This window comes from Lepisma saccharinum, chromosome 2, assembly GCF_977018435.1.
Source record: "Lepisma saccharinum chromosome 2, izLepSacc3.1, whole genome shotgun sequence".
Classification (NCBI taxonomy): domain Eukaryota; kingdom Metazoa; phylum Arthropoda; class Insecta; order Zygentoma; family Lepismatidae; genus Lepisma; species Lepisma saccharinum.
The window spans coordinates 203,334,554-203,351,747 of record NC_139230.1 but is presented as its reverse complement, the minus strand read 5'-3'; the positions used below and the strand labels follow the sequence as shown (position 1 = coordinate 203,351,747).

The 17,194-nt window shown below is 38.1% G+C and overlaps 1 protein-coding gene across 1 annotated transcript in view; it reads right to left on the bottom strand.

The window, feature by feature from the left end:
• LOC145983831 (glycine receptor subunit alpha-2-like) overlaps positions 1–17,194 on the bottom strand; it is a 68,093-nt gene that overhangs the window by 45,620 nt on the left and 5,279 nt on the right. The window contains exon 2 of the mRNA XM_083116876.1: positions 16,556–16,709. Coding sequence (XP_082973002.1) covers positions 16,556–16,709 — 154 coding nt within the window. The remainder of the gene's footprint in view (positions 1–16,555; positions 16,710–17,194) is intronic.

Genomic DNA, 17,194 nt, shown 5'->3' with positions numbered 1-17,194 from the left:
ACTTCAATTGTGACAGTTGAATGTGTGTCCGCGTAATAACCCGCCAGTTCTCGTCCTACTCTCGATATTTTCTAATAAGAATGTGGGCATTTCTCGTAACTTAACACGCCAAATCTGCAAACACAATAGGAATAAATTGAACAATGAAACAATGATGATCTTTTAAAGCATTTTTTACCTTCATGTTACTTCCGATTTTCTGCGTTCCAGTTAAGAGAAAGGGTGGAATTGGTTTGGTGGGTCTCACTGAAACGCAGAAAATTGGAAGTAACAGAAGAAAAAAAGATGCCTAAAAATCACAATTGATCAATTTACCCCTTTTGTCCTTGCAGATTTGCCGCGTTAAAGATATTATAAATGTCCAAATGATTGTTAGAAAATATCGATAGTAGGACGAGAACTGGTTAGCATGACCACCCTCTTCCCCCCCAAAATGGAGATTTGATTGATTGAATTGTTGTTTTAAGTCCACTTTATGCACACTAAGGCTAGTCGGGACTGGACCTACAGTTTAAAGTGGGATCCGAACCACTTGTGCCTCCACATGGTATCGAACCCGGGACCCCTTGATTACAAGGCGACGACGCTACCACTGCGCCATCGGGGAGGCCTCCCAAAATGGAGAGAAAATAACTATAAATATTTGTGTAGGGCGATTGGCAAAGGTAAAAACTGCAAAAATCCCAAAATGAATAGAAAAAAAATATTGTGCAAGGAATGTTTTTGCATTCCAATGTGAAGATTAAAATCTTCGACAAGTATTAGATCATTGGTGGAGAAAGGTTGTGAAATCATTGAAGACTGGTTGGTGGAGGAAGATCTTAATTTACACAAACATGTGCGCGTGCAAACATACATATTGATTGATTGATTGATTGATTTGTTTTACTTCGCTTTTCTACCACTTTTGGCTAACTATTTGACGAAGAAGAGTGACTTTTCAGGAAAATATGAAGACATTCATCCAGCCTGTACTGATTTTGGGAGCTTTTTTATCCTAGTTTCGTGTTCAAATTACAAGCTAGAAAAGCAGTTTGCATACGTAAGAGAAAGTAACGAAAGTGATCCTGAAGTCACATTATTCGGGCCGTGATAGATATTCTTATTGCCTTGGATTGTTTATTTTCTCCCGTCCGCATCTAGAACGCCAATTTGATTTATTTTTTGTTAGCTTCGCTTTTCTTCCTCTTTTTAGTTAATCGCGACGCGACGAATAAGATAAATGATGATATGGGCAAATTGATGAAGGGACATTTGCAAAGAACACCCACGCTCAGGTCGGAATTCGAACCCGGGTTCTCTTGGTGAACGTCGACTTTGCTGTTTGCTAGAGAAAGAGGTAATGGAACTACCATCCACTCCCCTCTGTTTTCAATTAAACATCAGCTTTTCGCAAGGGAAGGGATTGAGGCAGGGTTTTTTTTTTTCGTTTTTTGAATTAGTTATGGGATACTAATTATCTCGAACATTTTTCCTAAATTTTTTCCCGCCATTCTCTTTTAAAATTGGACACTGCATTGCATTAATAATTAAAATGCAAAGCTTTCTTGTAACAGTTTATTTTCACTCGGAAAGTCACAAAATTCTCTGCATCCGGTGAAAAACTGTCGTGGTAAGCAACACTGCAGAGTGCTGTTTTCCCGAACTTTTACTTCGGCTGTACTGGCACATTCGATCGGCTCCGAAGTTGATCTTTAACTCAAACGAGTGTGCCAGATTCTGTGAACAGAACTGTACCATGAAGGACAGTAGGTCAAATGCTCTCTGACTCTGGATGATATCTGTGCATTGTGAAAATGTATAAAAAGAAAAAAAAACCTGTTCATCAACAAAGTGAAAGGTTAGATGTTTTTTGAAAGGGAAAAAGGCGAATCCTGTTTCTATCTAAATAGTAGACTCGAGTCTGAACTTGTATACAATTGAATTTGAATTTTATTATTTGTAAAGTAGCAGTAGTACTAACTAATAATAATAAGTAGTAGTATGATATGATCCACATTTTTATGTGACGTCACCAGTAGAAGATATGTCACTAATGTATTTATTTTTGTAAAAGAAAGCGTAATTTCTTTGTTATTATATGTAATATTGCACCCTGTTTGTAATATATATCTTTTGTTTAATGTTTATTGTATTTTAGGCTCTGTTATGACTAGTTTAATGTATCTTCATGTTTGCAAGAGTGCACTATACGAATTTGTATTTCTAAAGATGTATAGATGTCAGTTTTGTTGATAGTATCCTTTTGTAGATAGTGAATGATTCATCTGTACTTTAATCTGTGTTCTCGAAAATAGTATAAAAGCGAGGATATCGCGTAAGAATCATCACACTTTTTCGCCACGGATCGACGAAGCTTTTAAACTTAAAAAGAACTCCTCGGTGTTGTGCATACATCTTGGTATGGTAGTTCGGGGCGCAAGCTAGGCCTATGTGATCATAGGTACGCCGATAGCCATGCATTGATTATATGCACAATACTGCAACCATTCTACGTCAAATAATAAAGTTAGCCTAAGGATTAATTTGGAAATAAAAGACTAAAGAGCAAATATTGGCTCAGTTATCATTGCATATCTCTTGATGTGGTAGTTCGGGGCGCAAGCTAGGTCTATGTGATCATAGGCTTGCCGATAGCCACGCATTGAGTTTATGCGTTTTAATAGAGTCAATTCATCGACAAAGCGAAATCCTCGCCTTCGTCTCAAGTATAGTTGCATTATAATTGCAATAAATAAAGAATAAAACTTTTCAGTTTATACATACGGCAGTAATGTGGTTTTATTTCTCTGTGCTGTGAATATTGTCTTTGCCTAACACTATCCCTGTACCTGAGAGGAGTCTGTGTACTTCACCGAGCCTCATCGTTCACCGCTGAGTATTATTAAGTTAATATTAATAGTAAAATAATACGACGCGTGAAGTAATTGTGCTTAGAACGTATCAAGTAGTAGCATTATAATTATAATAACAATAGCAATAATAAGAATAATAAGAAGAAATATTTCTATGACTCTGCCTCCCTGAGAAAAAAAAATCCTTCGGGCGCCCTTGAAATTCTAAAGCGCACTTACAGCAACTTTATATGTTAGCAAAAAGTATAGGAAACTTCCTCTAAACGGAAAATGAGTTTTTGCTTCTTTCACTACACACAAAGAAATGGCGCCCAACAACGGATCAATTAAACGTATCTAAATGTAGGAACCACCTACCTTCAACTGTTTTCGAGAAAACTACCTGACCGGCATTTCCCACTGACCGGCATTGCTCCCCGCTCACCTCTGCATTTGCCGAGCGAAGAAATTTCTTATTTCCAGCCAAACGACTAAACTTCTCAATATTATTCTGAAGACTCGTGAAACAGGAGTCATTGTTTAAGTGGGAGGAGGGAGAAGTACAAAGTTTAAACACATTGTTGCGTCAAAGTCTCGAGACAAACGAGTATTCTTTGCACATTACATGTAGGAGGAGAGTTACATCTACATTTTACGTTTGTCAGCTTCTTCTAACTGCCTTCAGGAGCGACAGCTTGTAGGGTAATGATTATGGTTAAGGATTGTCAACCTGATGGTCGTAGGTTCAAACTCCTCCGGTGGCAGAAACTTTTCATAAGTTTTAGACATATCCCATTGTGTTCATTGTCCACATCGTGTGAAGCGGAATGATTCAGTTTGGAATTAACGATTGGGGAGGGGAATATTAAATTACAAAGTCTCCATTTCAACGAACCGAGAAGTGGAGAAAAATTGCATAGTTCTTATAAATGTTAAAATTACATTCATGTTTTTAGTGATATAATCGCAGGTAAAATCAAAGATCTTGCGTGGAAGATTTTATTTTGCTCTGAACTCAGCCAAAAGGCATATCGCACCGATCTAATACATTCTCCAATACATTTCAAAATGTTATTGAATGTCTCATGTCGATATTTGATCAATGCATCAATTCTTGATGCCGAGACGATATTTTCTGCAACTACCTCTTCTCTTCAGTCCCTTCTGTTCTTCTCTCCCCTCCTTCTCCTCTGCTTTTATCTCATATCGCCTACCCTACTTTTCTCGCATCTTGTCTCCATCCTTCTCTTCTCCACTCCTCTTATCTCCTCTCCTGTCTTAGATTTCCGACTCCACTGCATTCGTCCTTTCGTTCTTCTCTTTTTCTCTCTTTTGCTTTACTCTCCACTCCCCTCTTCTCGTCTTCCCCCTCCTCTCCCCTCGTTTTCCTCCTCTCTTCGCATCTTTATCCATTCTCCTTATCTCTCCTCGAATATTTTCCCTTTCTTCTCACTACTTCTTCTCTCCTCGTCTATCCCCTCTTTCTTTTTTCTCACCTCTACTTTTCATCTTCTCCTTTTGCTTTCTCTGTCGCCTCTCCTTTGTCACCTTTCGTTTATACTAGAAAACCTATTTTTTCTTTCAGAAAGATTTTTGTCATTTACCATGTAATAGTGATATTTTTATAATTTTAACACCATTAAGCCTTGTTTCCATGATATGAAAAACTCAATATGCTGACCAAGGCAGATATTTATTTTATTCTAAAACATAAACTAAACGTAACGTTTCAACCTTCTACCAAGGTGCAGAGTCTGAAGAAGACCTTGCTAGAAGGTTGAAACGTTACGTTTAGTTTATGTTTTATAATAAAATAAATTTCAGCCTTGGTCAGCATATTGAGTTTTTTATAAATTTATACAATAATATTTGTTTTTATTTCTTTCGCGTATTTCATAAATATCTATTGTGCATTTGGCAACCCTGAAATTGAGCCTAACTCTACACGCAACCCACCTACGCCTTGTGTAAATTTGGTTGCCTAATTTAAAATGTCGTTGTCCTAAAACTTTTGAGAGACACTGTACCTGTATATTGATTTTTTTAGTTCCAAATTGTGGTTGATCAAGACGATTAAATTTTATATTCGCTGTAGCAAGAACACAAACAGATAACAGATGATATTGAGGACATTTGTCCCCCAGGACATTTTAATGTAAAAGGTTTCAAAGCTGTAAATATATCTTTTGGAATTTTAGTCTTTAAAGTTGTAATTAAATGTGATGAACGTCGCTCTATTGGCACATCGGAAATGATAATTTAGAAACTTCTATTAGCCTCACATAGTTCTTGGCTTTAACCTTCAACTTGGTCTGCTTATTATTCTTAGCTAATAATACAAAATATATAACTTAATGGTAAACATGTCTAATTTGTGATTATACCGCGTGAGGCACCTAAAAGTACCACCTGAAATAGCGAAGAAACCAGAAACAGTAGCGATGTGAGATTTGCGGGAAACAATAATATCAAATGGGGCTCGTAAATCGGAGGTATGGGGTGGGTCGAAAAATATCGACAAATGGGGCATCTGGAGCACTGTCATATTTTTTTTAAATGGAACGATATACAATAACATGCATAATATAAAAGAGCACACGCAGAGAAACACAACGCCGTTGGTCTCATGCATCTACTGCACCAGTAGCGTACGCAAGATTTCATCAAGGGGGGGGGTTATATCTAAAACTTTCTCAAAATTCACATTACCATTGTTTAATTATACTTTAATTAAATAATAATACTCATAATTAATTAATAATACTTATAATTAATTAATTAATTAGTTGAATTACTACTAATAATACTACTAATACCACTACTACTATTAAGTAGTAGAGATCTACATAAATATAGTATTTATGAAAGCAATAAAACGAAATTAATTTCTAGTAATTCGATTTTTAACAAATTCTAGAGCATTTTTCTTTCTTGCGAAATAATTGTCTACTCAACGAGATGAGACATTTTAAGTGTGAAAAAATCCATAAAAACAAGAAAATATATTAAAATAATCAAAGTACGGAACTCATCCAAGAAGCTGCAGGTGTCTGGTATGTACGGCATCTGACAACCATGCAGGAGATCCAGATTCGATTCCCGGAATTGATTGGAATTTTTTCCGGCTTTGTCGCCGCATAAATATCCCCGATAATTCACATCTGGATTGTCTCACTGTTGTTACCAACAAAACATTTTACAATAATTAAGCTTATTGTCGTTTGAAAAACGTGCCGCGGGAAGGCGGATTGGTGACTGAGTTATTCTTGTCGGCCTAACCTTTGTCTATACATTAACCGCTTTCAACGAACCAAGAACTTTCTTTAGTTAATGCTCATTGTTCATACAAAAAAAATACATGATCATTGAACATTGTTGCAGCCGAGATACAAAACAACTTTTTTGCTCTTTAAAATCATAGTTGCCCTTATATATTATTTTCAAGAATTCGTGTTTATTTTCAAGGCATTCACTCTTAAAGGAGCGTGTTTGGAATGCTGTGCTTTTCTCCGTGCTGCATGGGAATAATAATTCAAATTATTATTATTATATTATTATTATTAGTAGTAGTAGTAGTAGTATTAGTACTGTCGCAGGTCCTTGACAGTGATAAATTGGTCATTTTTATTTTCTTCCACAGCATTTTTCATAATATTTCAAAAGTTCAAGGGGGGGTTAAAACCCCGTAACCCCCCGCCCTTGCGTACGCCACTGTACTGCACATAGGAACGAAGATATGGCCATGTGAAAATATGTAAACAAACTAACAAGTGGCCCACTTGACCGTCAGTACCACGGCATGTAAGACTTCTCAGGTGCCTGACAGAACTGCCTTTACGCAGAGCAAGTTTTGATAGCAGGTCCACGAGATCGTGTTAGTTCATAGCAAGCAGTCGTAGTGGCAAGAGCGAAGATTATGGTGTTCACAAACATAGAAAAAGCGGACATGATCCTGATTTATGGGGAATGCCGAAAGAATGCCTCAGAAGCCTACCGTGTGTACGCAGAGAGATATCCGGACAGACGACAGCCATCTCGACGTCTGTTTGGTAAGTTATTTATTAAATTAAGAGACACCGGAAGTGTAACACCACGAGCGCGTGTGCGGAACAAGCCAACTACAGGTGAGGCAGTTGCAACAAATGTTCTCGCCGCTGTTGCTGTGAATCCGCACGTTAGCTCCCGTGAAATTGCCAGGGATGCTGGGATGAGTCAGCGAAGTGTATTGCGCATTCTGCACACACACAAGTTTCACCCATATCATATCTCCCTCCATCAGGAACTTCACGGGAATGATTTTGTGGGCCGTGTTCGGTTTTGCACATGGATGTTACGACACGACACACCCGATTTGTCAAGTGGAACGCCAGCGCCCATGGAGTGTGAACGTGTGGTGTGGTATAGTGGGTGAACATCTCATTGGCCCTTTTTTTATACAAGGGACACTGAATGCTGACCGATACATACAGTTTTTACAACATGAACTGCCTGTACTATTGGAGGACATACCACTTCAGACAAGGAGGGAAATATGGTACCAACATGACGGGTGCCCAGCTCACAGTGCAAGACGCGCTACAGCATGTGTGGAAAATACATTTCCAAATCGTTGGATTGGACGTGGAGGGCCTGTCAAATGGCCGGCTCGTTCCCCAGATTTGTCACCGTTAGACTTTTTCCTGTGGGGAAAGCTGAAGGACATTGTCTACCGGGATGTGCCAACAACTCCAGAGGATATGCAACACCGCATTACTGCGGCCTGTAGGGACATTCCCTACGAGATGCTACATTCTGTGCAACGATCTTTGCGTGGGCGCCTCGTTGCCTGTATCGCAGCTGACGGCCACCACTTTGAACACACACTTTGACAGGTTTTCGCTTCTTACGCAGTGGTTCTTCGACATTACTGTCATGGTAATTTTCATTATGCTGTAACACTGTCAAATACATGGTGCTGACGATGTGTACTGTATTTTTTCTTCCTTTAACACGTTCTGTCTTCATCTTGTCCAATGGCTTCCGACATCTCCTACATGTACATGCCGTGGTACTGACGGTCAAGTGGGCCACTTGTTAGTTTGTTTACATATTTTCACATGGCCATATCTTCGTTCCTATGTGCAGTAGATGCATGAGACCAACGGCGTTGTGTTTCTCTGCGTGTGCTCTTTTATATTATGCATGTTATTGTATATCGTTCCATTAAAAAAAATATGTCTGTGCTCCAGATGCCCCATTTGTCGATATTTTTCGACCCACCCCATACCTCCGATTTACGAGCCCCATTTGATATTATTGTTTCCCGCAAACCTCACATCGCTACTGTTTCTGGTTTCTTCGCTATTTCAGGTGGTACTTTTAGGTGCCTCACGCGGTATAGATCTGAAAACTTTGGTTATAGGCCGCGTGTATATTCCATGCCCCAGGCCCTGCATCCACGTAGGGCCGGCCCTGGTCGCAAATAGAATGCTGCTTATGTTCCTTTAATCGCCATGGTACGGTGGTGATTTACCACCAGATAGCTGCACATCGGCCAGAATCGCTTACTAGGCCCGCCTGGCTGGCGAGCGGGCGAGTAAAACTATAGACCAGGATTTTGACCCGTCAAGCATCGAAAGCCCACGGGTAACTGGAAGGCCTTGCATGACGAAGCTCGCTTATCTTCAGCGAACGCTCAGTCCGGTTTTGTACCGTCTCCAGATACAACTGTACATGAGTCACGCAGTCAACGTTGCCAACTTTTAGATTCTAAACTGGTCAAGGAGCACTTAAAATGTTCATCACTTTTATCAATTTGAAATTGCAGACATTAATTCCTTGGTAGAAAACATTTGTATCACTCACACCCATTTGCGGCGATTGGGTTCCAAAACTAGGGGGCCAAGGTGCAAAGTGGGGGGGGGGCAAGGACAGTTTAATTTCCCTTGGTACATGAGGTTAGCGTGGTGCAAAAGTGGCAAAAAGTGGGGGGGGGAACTGCACCCTCCCGGTCCCGCCACTAATCGCCGCCACTGCTGACACCTGTAAAGGAGTACGAACCAAGTTTCGCAAAAAGGGACATCGTAAATATTTTGGAACTTTGTGTGACTGGTGGTTGTTCTACATTATACTCTTTTTGGGGTGCTCCCCTACGGCGCAGTGGTAGTGTCGTCGCCTTGTATTCAAGGGGTCCCGGGTTCGATACCCGGTGGAGGCACATGGTGATTCGGGTTCCACTTTAATCTATAGGTCCAGTTCCGATTAGCCCAATTGTGCATAAATTGACCAGATAAATGAATCAATCAAACAGATTTTCTCTCTGGTGTAATTTTTCTAAATTCAATATCCGAATTAGTTACTCAAGATTCACCGTTCCCGAACACTAAGGCACGATGGTCCATAAAATGGAACATGAAATCAGAATTTGCATTATAAAAGGTTTTTGAATATTGTCATCTCTTTCAACAACTCGTCGCTCGCTCATGTTGTTGCTAGTTATCTAGTTGTACAGACCGCATTGATAGTAATACGATGCAAAATATAATTGTTAGCTTGTATCTTCATAAGGGTGCAAATAGCAGGCAAGGCTATATTCACATTTCAACAAACAAACAACGTAAAAATGAAAACGAGAGAAGATTTACGATTTCAAGACCAGAAAAGTGACATAAAATGAACAAGACACACAAACCTATTTCTAGACCTTCGAAACAAATTTGGAAAATATGTGGTAGTCGGTTTCACATAATAATGAAACTAATTTCAGAAGTTACAAAATCTTAGGTACAGTGGCGTAGCAACATATCGCGAGGCCCTGGGCGAGATTAGAATGCAAGGCCCCATTCATTCTTTCTTTAAGTTTGAAATATCAATGTGAATCGATACACAGTCATCAAGGAAACGTCAGAAAATTATCATATTTATATAATAGCCTATAATAATAATAAATTTCTGACGAAAATTATATTTAATAGTACGCGACAGAGAAATTTACACTTGGCAGAGCTACAGTAATACGCTGCTGGAATTTTCATTAACCAAAGTAGTAGTAATAGTACGTTTTTTAAGATGTTCTTTAGGCAGTAAGACAACTGAAATATCCTTAAATGTGCTAAACATTTTTTAAAAAACCAGAATTACAAACTAAGAATCTTTAAATATAACCTATATATTATTTAATGAGTCGTTCTTTGTTTCTTCATTTCAAAGTTTGTAGGATGTAAATGTCACAAACCATGACTTAAGTAGAAAATATCGAAGGACGTATATAAAATGTCGGTGCTTGATAGAGCGGGCGGAAGGGGGTGCGCTAAACCACAATCCTGTCTAGGGGCCAAAAGTATCTATCTACAAGCTCTTCGACACAATCTGTTTCAACATCAACAAATCTTAAAACGCTAGTCATTTGCCCCATAAGTGTGAAATCTTTGGTGTAATCAATTGATACAGCTAATTTGACTTTGTTTAATTAGCAATTTTGACTTCGTTGCACATTAATTGTACCAGTTAGCTTTGAATTTAGGACTTGGATGATAATAATAATTGTGAATCTCATTTTGTTGTTCCGTCTTAATGTTCTTGTAATATTAAATATTTGACGCAGTGGCGTAACAAAATCTTAAAGTACGCGTCCGCAAGAAACAAATTTGGGCCCCCAAGTTCAGTCAGATTCTTCCAGGAAATTTATGTAATTACTTAGAATGGCTGGTTGTGGCTACACTTACAATAATAATTATACAAATCGATGCTCTACCTCTGAATTTTCACATATTACAACATATCTTTCTTTGATATTTATGTATTGAAAAGAAGAAAATACAAATACTTACTTATCCCCTCCACGCCTCTCTTAACAGCTGGGTGGATAAAATAATTATTTTTATTTATAATTTTTGATATTTTTTATTTAAATCGATTTTTTTTGGCACCGTATACATAGACATATTTTTTTATATAGAAAGGCTTTTTCTGATAAACGGCCCTGTAAAATATTTGAACAGTTTGATTAAAACAAGTAAAAATTACATGTAAATATGCATTTCTCTGTTTCTGGAACTGAACATAATGAACCTAATATGAAAATGTTTGTTGAGTGTGTTAATGAAACTATTATAATTTCAGTAACTTTTGTTACAGTGAAAACAATAAATTCTGGATGTACTTTATAATTTTAATTTAAAATAATTTTTACAGTCTTTGTATCCGAATTTTAGTGTTTTTAATGATAGATAGCTGTCATATTTATTTACAGTTTAATAAAAATGACACTATTTACGGTTTAACATGATTAGTATTTTGTATTATTCTATGTAAAAAATGTGCTATTTTTTGCTTATAACAATTATCGAATTTTAAATCAAGGGAAATTTAAGTGGTTTTTTTTTTCAGATGACCTATTACAATTACTTTCGTATGAGCTTCACCCCATCAGTACATATTTTTTGTTTCCGTTATTTCCTTTCTTAGAGCATAATAAACACCATTAAATGATTACGAGATTAATATAATTTCACAAAAAGTAATTCTGATATCTACAAATTTCTTTTATACATTATTCTGTAATTTTATTTAAAGTGATTTCAATAAGTGATTTTTTCTTAAAATAGAATTCCCCAATTTAAATCTTGATTTAAATCAACCTGATTTAAATCAAACCACCTTGCTTAACAGAAAGCTGGCTTCTGGGCAGCGAAAGACACTTTTACATTAGATCTTGCCCTTTCTCGTTCAAGAGTTAGATTACTGAGTCCGCTAAATTTTGGGCTGAATCATACCATTTTACACTACCTTCCAGAAGTTTTTCCTAAGTTTCAATTTTGAGAATGATATTTCTTTTTTCGTGGTTGTTACGTGAAGAGTAGGAAACAAACAGAAGGCGGTACAAGATACACAGAAAACACTGGAAGCTAGTGTAGAGCTATCAAGGAGAAGAAACTTTGCCAAAGCACTTGATTTCAGATTTAAGCACATTCCTGAAACATAGAACTTGATCAGGAAATTCGGAACATAAATCATCATCGTGCCCGTTACAGAGGGCAATAGCTGCATCTGAAGTTGTAGGAACAAAGGAAGAACTGCTAATATTATCCATACCGTTCTTCAGTTTAAAACACGGGAAGCATTTAGATCCCCCATACTTTGCTCCGTGGCAGTTTGAGGTGCTTTATCATTAACATATTCAAATCGGGTAGGCTATGCAAGGTCACGAGACAGAAGAAAAGCCTAGACAAAGCGCTTTTTATTCAAGAAAATAAAATCCTAGCAAGGATTCTCCTCTGAGATATCTGGAAAGACTTCATATAATTCAAATGGTGAAATTCTAGCCGTGAGAGACAGCACATTAATTGACTATGCAAATTATCATAGTGCTGGTCAGGGACGTGTGAACTTATTTCGGAGTGGGGGGCAAGTTCTTAAATCCACAAACCAATTTTTGCAATCTATTTTCCTACATACATACATACTGAATTATATATATATATATACACACACACATACATACATACATAGGCAATCGGAGATGAACTCCCTGCCAAGACTAAAACCCATAAAACTTCCTTAAAATCTCCAAATCTTTGCTAAAAGCTGAAGCTGTAAAAGGGACATTCAGCACACCTAAGGACAACACATAACCTCACAGAGGATTATAATGGCTGTGGGACCAGGCGCCAGATTCTTCTTGGAAAAGTAAGCCGTAATTTTTCCTTGTAGGGCGGTCACGTGACCTTTGAACTTCCCTTTGGGCGCACTACAGATATCACCTTGTAATTAAATGGTCCTTGGTTCATCAGCAGATGAAAGAACTTGCCAGTGAGAAGTACTGTAATATTCCAATTTATACTGTAGCATTTCTCCCGAGTATCGTATTAAAATAAAGAAAGAAATTTTAAGGGACATCCGATTCAAAGAAAATTATTACGTAAAATACGTCTTGAAGTTTTATGCTTCTGAATGATGTTGATTATCTCGAGATATCGTTGTGGGGATGTTATCAAGTTTTCGGGGCTGATGATAAGAATGGAGCTAGCTACGTATTTATTTAGCCTGCTCGACATCCAGGGAAAATTATCTTCCAATTCAATTTTTGTCGCATTTTTATTGCTCGAGTTAATCGCGATATTGAGAATGAAAAATGATTAGTTTAAGTAGATAACGCTACAACAACAATAACACACTGATGCGTGGCCCAGGATTCGAACCTAAAATCTCCCATCCCCGATTTCAAAATGTCAGATGCAAGCGCAAGGGAAGTTAAATTCTTGCTTGCAGGCATTCAAAGCATGTTCCTTACAAGCAGTTTGCTATGTGTACAGGCATTTAAATGTTCAAATATTTTATTAAAAAGAAATGCATTTTCAAAGCTCGAAATTCATGAGAGCTATACTGTTTGAACTTAAGGAAGTTTCTTATCGACACTACTTAAAATCCAGAAATGTGAAGTGATATTACTGTTATGTAATTTTTGCGAATCATAAAAGCAAGAACTAAAATTATAAAAATTGTCTGGTTTCAATTTTGCATTTACTTATATTCCATGTAGAGGAGGGGATAATGTAACTGGCAGGCATATGAATAGCATTCTACCTTGTAAAAAAAGGTAAAAAAAGTAAAGTGTTCCCCTGTGCTTAGCACTACGCCATGAAGGCGTATAGGGGGTGTGGGGGTAACGCCCCACACCTTATTGATCCGGTCGTGAGTGGGATTATGTGATGAGCACCACGCCCCTGACCTCCTTTACCCCCCAGGGTTTCCCCCATGTACCCATGTTATTCGACACTGGGTGGGCGCCGGGGTCGCTTCCAACGTTAGAAAAGTTACCGGATTTGAACCGACCGGGGTTCGAACCCGGGACGTTTAGCATGGTAGTCAGACGCGTTACCGACTGAGCCACCGCGGTATTGTAGGCATTGTACTATATGCTTCCATGAAACATATGTATATACAATGAATGTAACTCCTCACAGGATGTTACAGCTTCTTATAAGAAAGCAAAGTGGCAGGTTATAAGATTCCATATGGGTACAATCGTTCTAAATTGCTGCTGATGGCTTTTGGGTGATTAAAGATGCCATAATGTTCACTTATAATTTACGTTGATGCTGCACCTTTAATAATTAATAGACAGGGACATTTCTCTCCTGTTTCATTGCCGGCTTTTCAACAGTGAAGACTCCAGTAGTAAATAACCTGGTAGTTTAATGAACTTTCGTCCGCAAAAGAAAAATTTGCATGTGATAGCTATTTAGGAATATAGGCTATATAAAATTGGAATCTCCACCCACAAAATAGTCTCGCTCGTCGCCTACCTCCTCGCGCCTTTTTTTGGAGAGTTACTGCTTTTCAGTCGCCGTTGAGGTTAATCTGATATTATAAATAAGTGACGTTAGAAAAACTTTTCGAAACTGTTATGGATTTTCAAGAATGTCACTTACAGATATTGTCAATTTTAATCAACATTACATATTATTTGGAGCTGGGTATATATAGTTCCGAAGCGGTGAAATTATCCCCTCTCCATAGGAATCGAACCCTGTCCTTTTGATGATAGACGGCTGCATTAACCACTACGCTATCGACGGTAAACAGCCAGTTTTTGTAATACTAAGTTGTTCTCGGAACCGTCACTAAATTATTCCAAATAAACACTTAAAGGATGATCAATTAAATATAGTCTTAATTTTCTTGGAAAGGCTAGTAAAGCAAATCTTAACTTCTTCCAGGGCCAGCCCTAGGTGGGGCATACAATATACAACCAAAACCTACAAACAAAATATTTCAGAAGTCTAAAAAAATCAAAGACTTTTGTTCCTTAGTCTGAAGTACAGGTGTTCTATAAAATCACAATCTCGTGCTACTACCTAAGAGCAATAAGCAGAACATGTTGAAGGTTAAAACCAAGAATTATGTGAGCTTGTAAATTGGTGTTTCTTTTCATGATTCGACGTTCATTATATTTTATTACAAAACTCTGTGTGTTCAATTGTTGTTATACCTATGAATGTGGCAAATTTTAATCATATAAAATAACATTCTCTATCATTATTCCTTTTGGTTTACTTTTCATTGAATTTTGATGCTGTGGCGAATTTATATTGTTTCATAATAAAATAACATTTCCACTTCCTGACTTCACTCCATAATTAAACGAATATTGCATATGAACCATAGTTGATTGAAATAATTTACTTGTTTACAATATCATTTAAATAATTTTGGATACTTTTAAGTATGTCAAAACAACCCATGAAGTTATGAAAAAAATCAAATTAGTTGCTTTATTGGAACCACCAAGCCAAGGTTATATAAACCCGCAATAAACTGAGCACAAACAATTATTTTTATCTGGCGCGGGACACTGAAGCGCTGGACCTCTGGCGAGTGCCCGAAATGCACTTCCACCCCCTTCTTCCTTCAGCCGGTGCGATGTGTTGCAGAGTATCGTGCGATGATCACATTTTTACATTCCGTTTTAAATGTCTTACGTTCACACAGAGGCGAGTACTGTAGAACTTGTTACTGAAGTTTGCGCAATGGCTAAAGGATACGATGATGATAATCATGAATGGAGAAATCATGTGTGCTTCCCCGGAAATCGAACACCTTGTTGTTAAGTTTTTTTTAATTTTGGCGGTTTTACTACAATCGCTTCGTCTCATGTAAATGATGAAGCAAAATTTGATTCTACTGTGCTTACCTCAAAAGAGACATATTTTGTTCTGGTTCTTCCACTCTTCCCCCGCATCCACCTTTTCAAAATCAAAATTTGACGTGATGGTCGACGGACGCACTGTTTCAATGCACCGGGGCTATTCACCATAGATAACTGGCCGTAACTGCTGGCCAACCCAACACCAAACTTCAACTGAAAAGTTCCAGACAAAACGTGCGAAACGCGCATCTGCTTTTACTTAATAGCCTTCATATTCTCCCGTCAAAGAGGTTGCGGGCAAGAGGCATGCAGAGAGGGGGAGGACAGGAATTCGTCAAAGGACATTTGGTTCCTCCACGGCACCTGTTTCGCAGAGTTATGTCAGGTAGTATCTATTTAGGAACAGAAACAGAAGTAGCGAATTCCTTGGGGGAGGGGCGGGGAAGACAATTCACGTTCCACTTTACTTGAAGAGACCAAACTGCCATTTGTAACCTGCTTAGGGATCTGTTAGTCACATACTTCCTGTTCTTGCTGTTAGCAGAAACTTGAGTCCAGGTTCATTTAACGAGTGCAAAAATATTTTCTCAAAATTTCTTCAGAATCAAAAATAAATTCGAAAAATATAGTCTCATTTTTTAGGGCGCTACGGGGGGGGGGGGGCAAATATACCATATTGCCCCCCCTCGTTGATGAGTGGTGGGGGCAAGTTGACGTTCTGACGTCACTGGTGCTAGGAATGCTTTATGATAATTCTCTTAACTGGGGAAAAGCATCACTTCATGTTTTCCCCACTTAAGCACTGCTGCCCACCCTTGAGAAAAAAAAATCCTGCGGGAGGCCTTGGTTCCTTGACTTTCAACAACCCTGTTTTCAACATCACACCCCATAAATATAATTCCGAATCCCCTCAACACCCCATGATGATTAATCCTGACGGCGCGGCTGCTACTGTGAGTTCCTGATTAAGAGCACCCACCGGGTCTTCACTAGACAATCAGACAGACTTCATAACAGTCTTTAATTTTCAACAGAATTGCTTTATGAACTCATGCTAGGTATTGTGTGTGAATATAAATGAAAGAGTACTTACCATCGAGTTCTCATCAATGGAATCAAGCCCCATGACGGTGACATGGAAGGAGACTTCTGTAGGTATCTTCCCTTCCTTCTTTGGAGGTTGCATCTTGTCGTAAGTCCTGGGGTCTTCAGGAAGGATGTCACTCAGCGTCAGCGATCTGCATGGCCTAGAAGATCAAGAAAGGAAGAGTCAACAACAACAATATATCGTGTTCAAAATTTTACAGGAAATGTATCAAATTTACATAATAGCATCTTGGTTACGTTTGCTTCCTTCTCTATCTTCTGTTAATTGTAGTGTTTTCAAGTAACTAGTTAATTGAAACTGAGTTACAAGTAATAGTTACTTTCCGCGAGAAGTAACTTTCTTTCTACCAAGTAGCTGTTACTGTTACAGATTTACTTTTCTGTAATAGAAGTGACGTATTACTTCTGTAATAGTTTCTTTTACAGTTACTGTAGGACTTATATTGTTAATTTGTAATTTTATAACGTGGGGAGAGAGTTTCTCTCAGCTCTGCTTTCAACATTTTGTCTTCTCTGGATGCTAAAGTGAAAGGCTTTCGTGAAATCGCCTAAAGCAAGGGAGTTAGGCTTAGTTGTATACTAAATTTAGAACATCCACGCTTTATTGCAATTCGGATCCAATTGC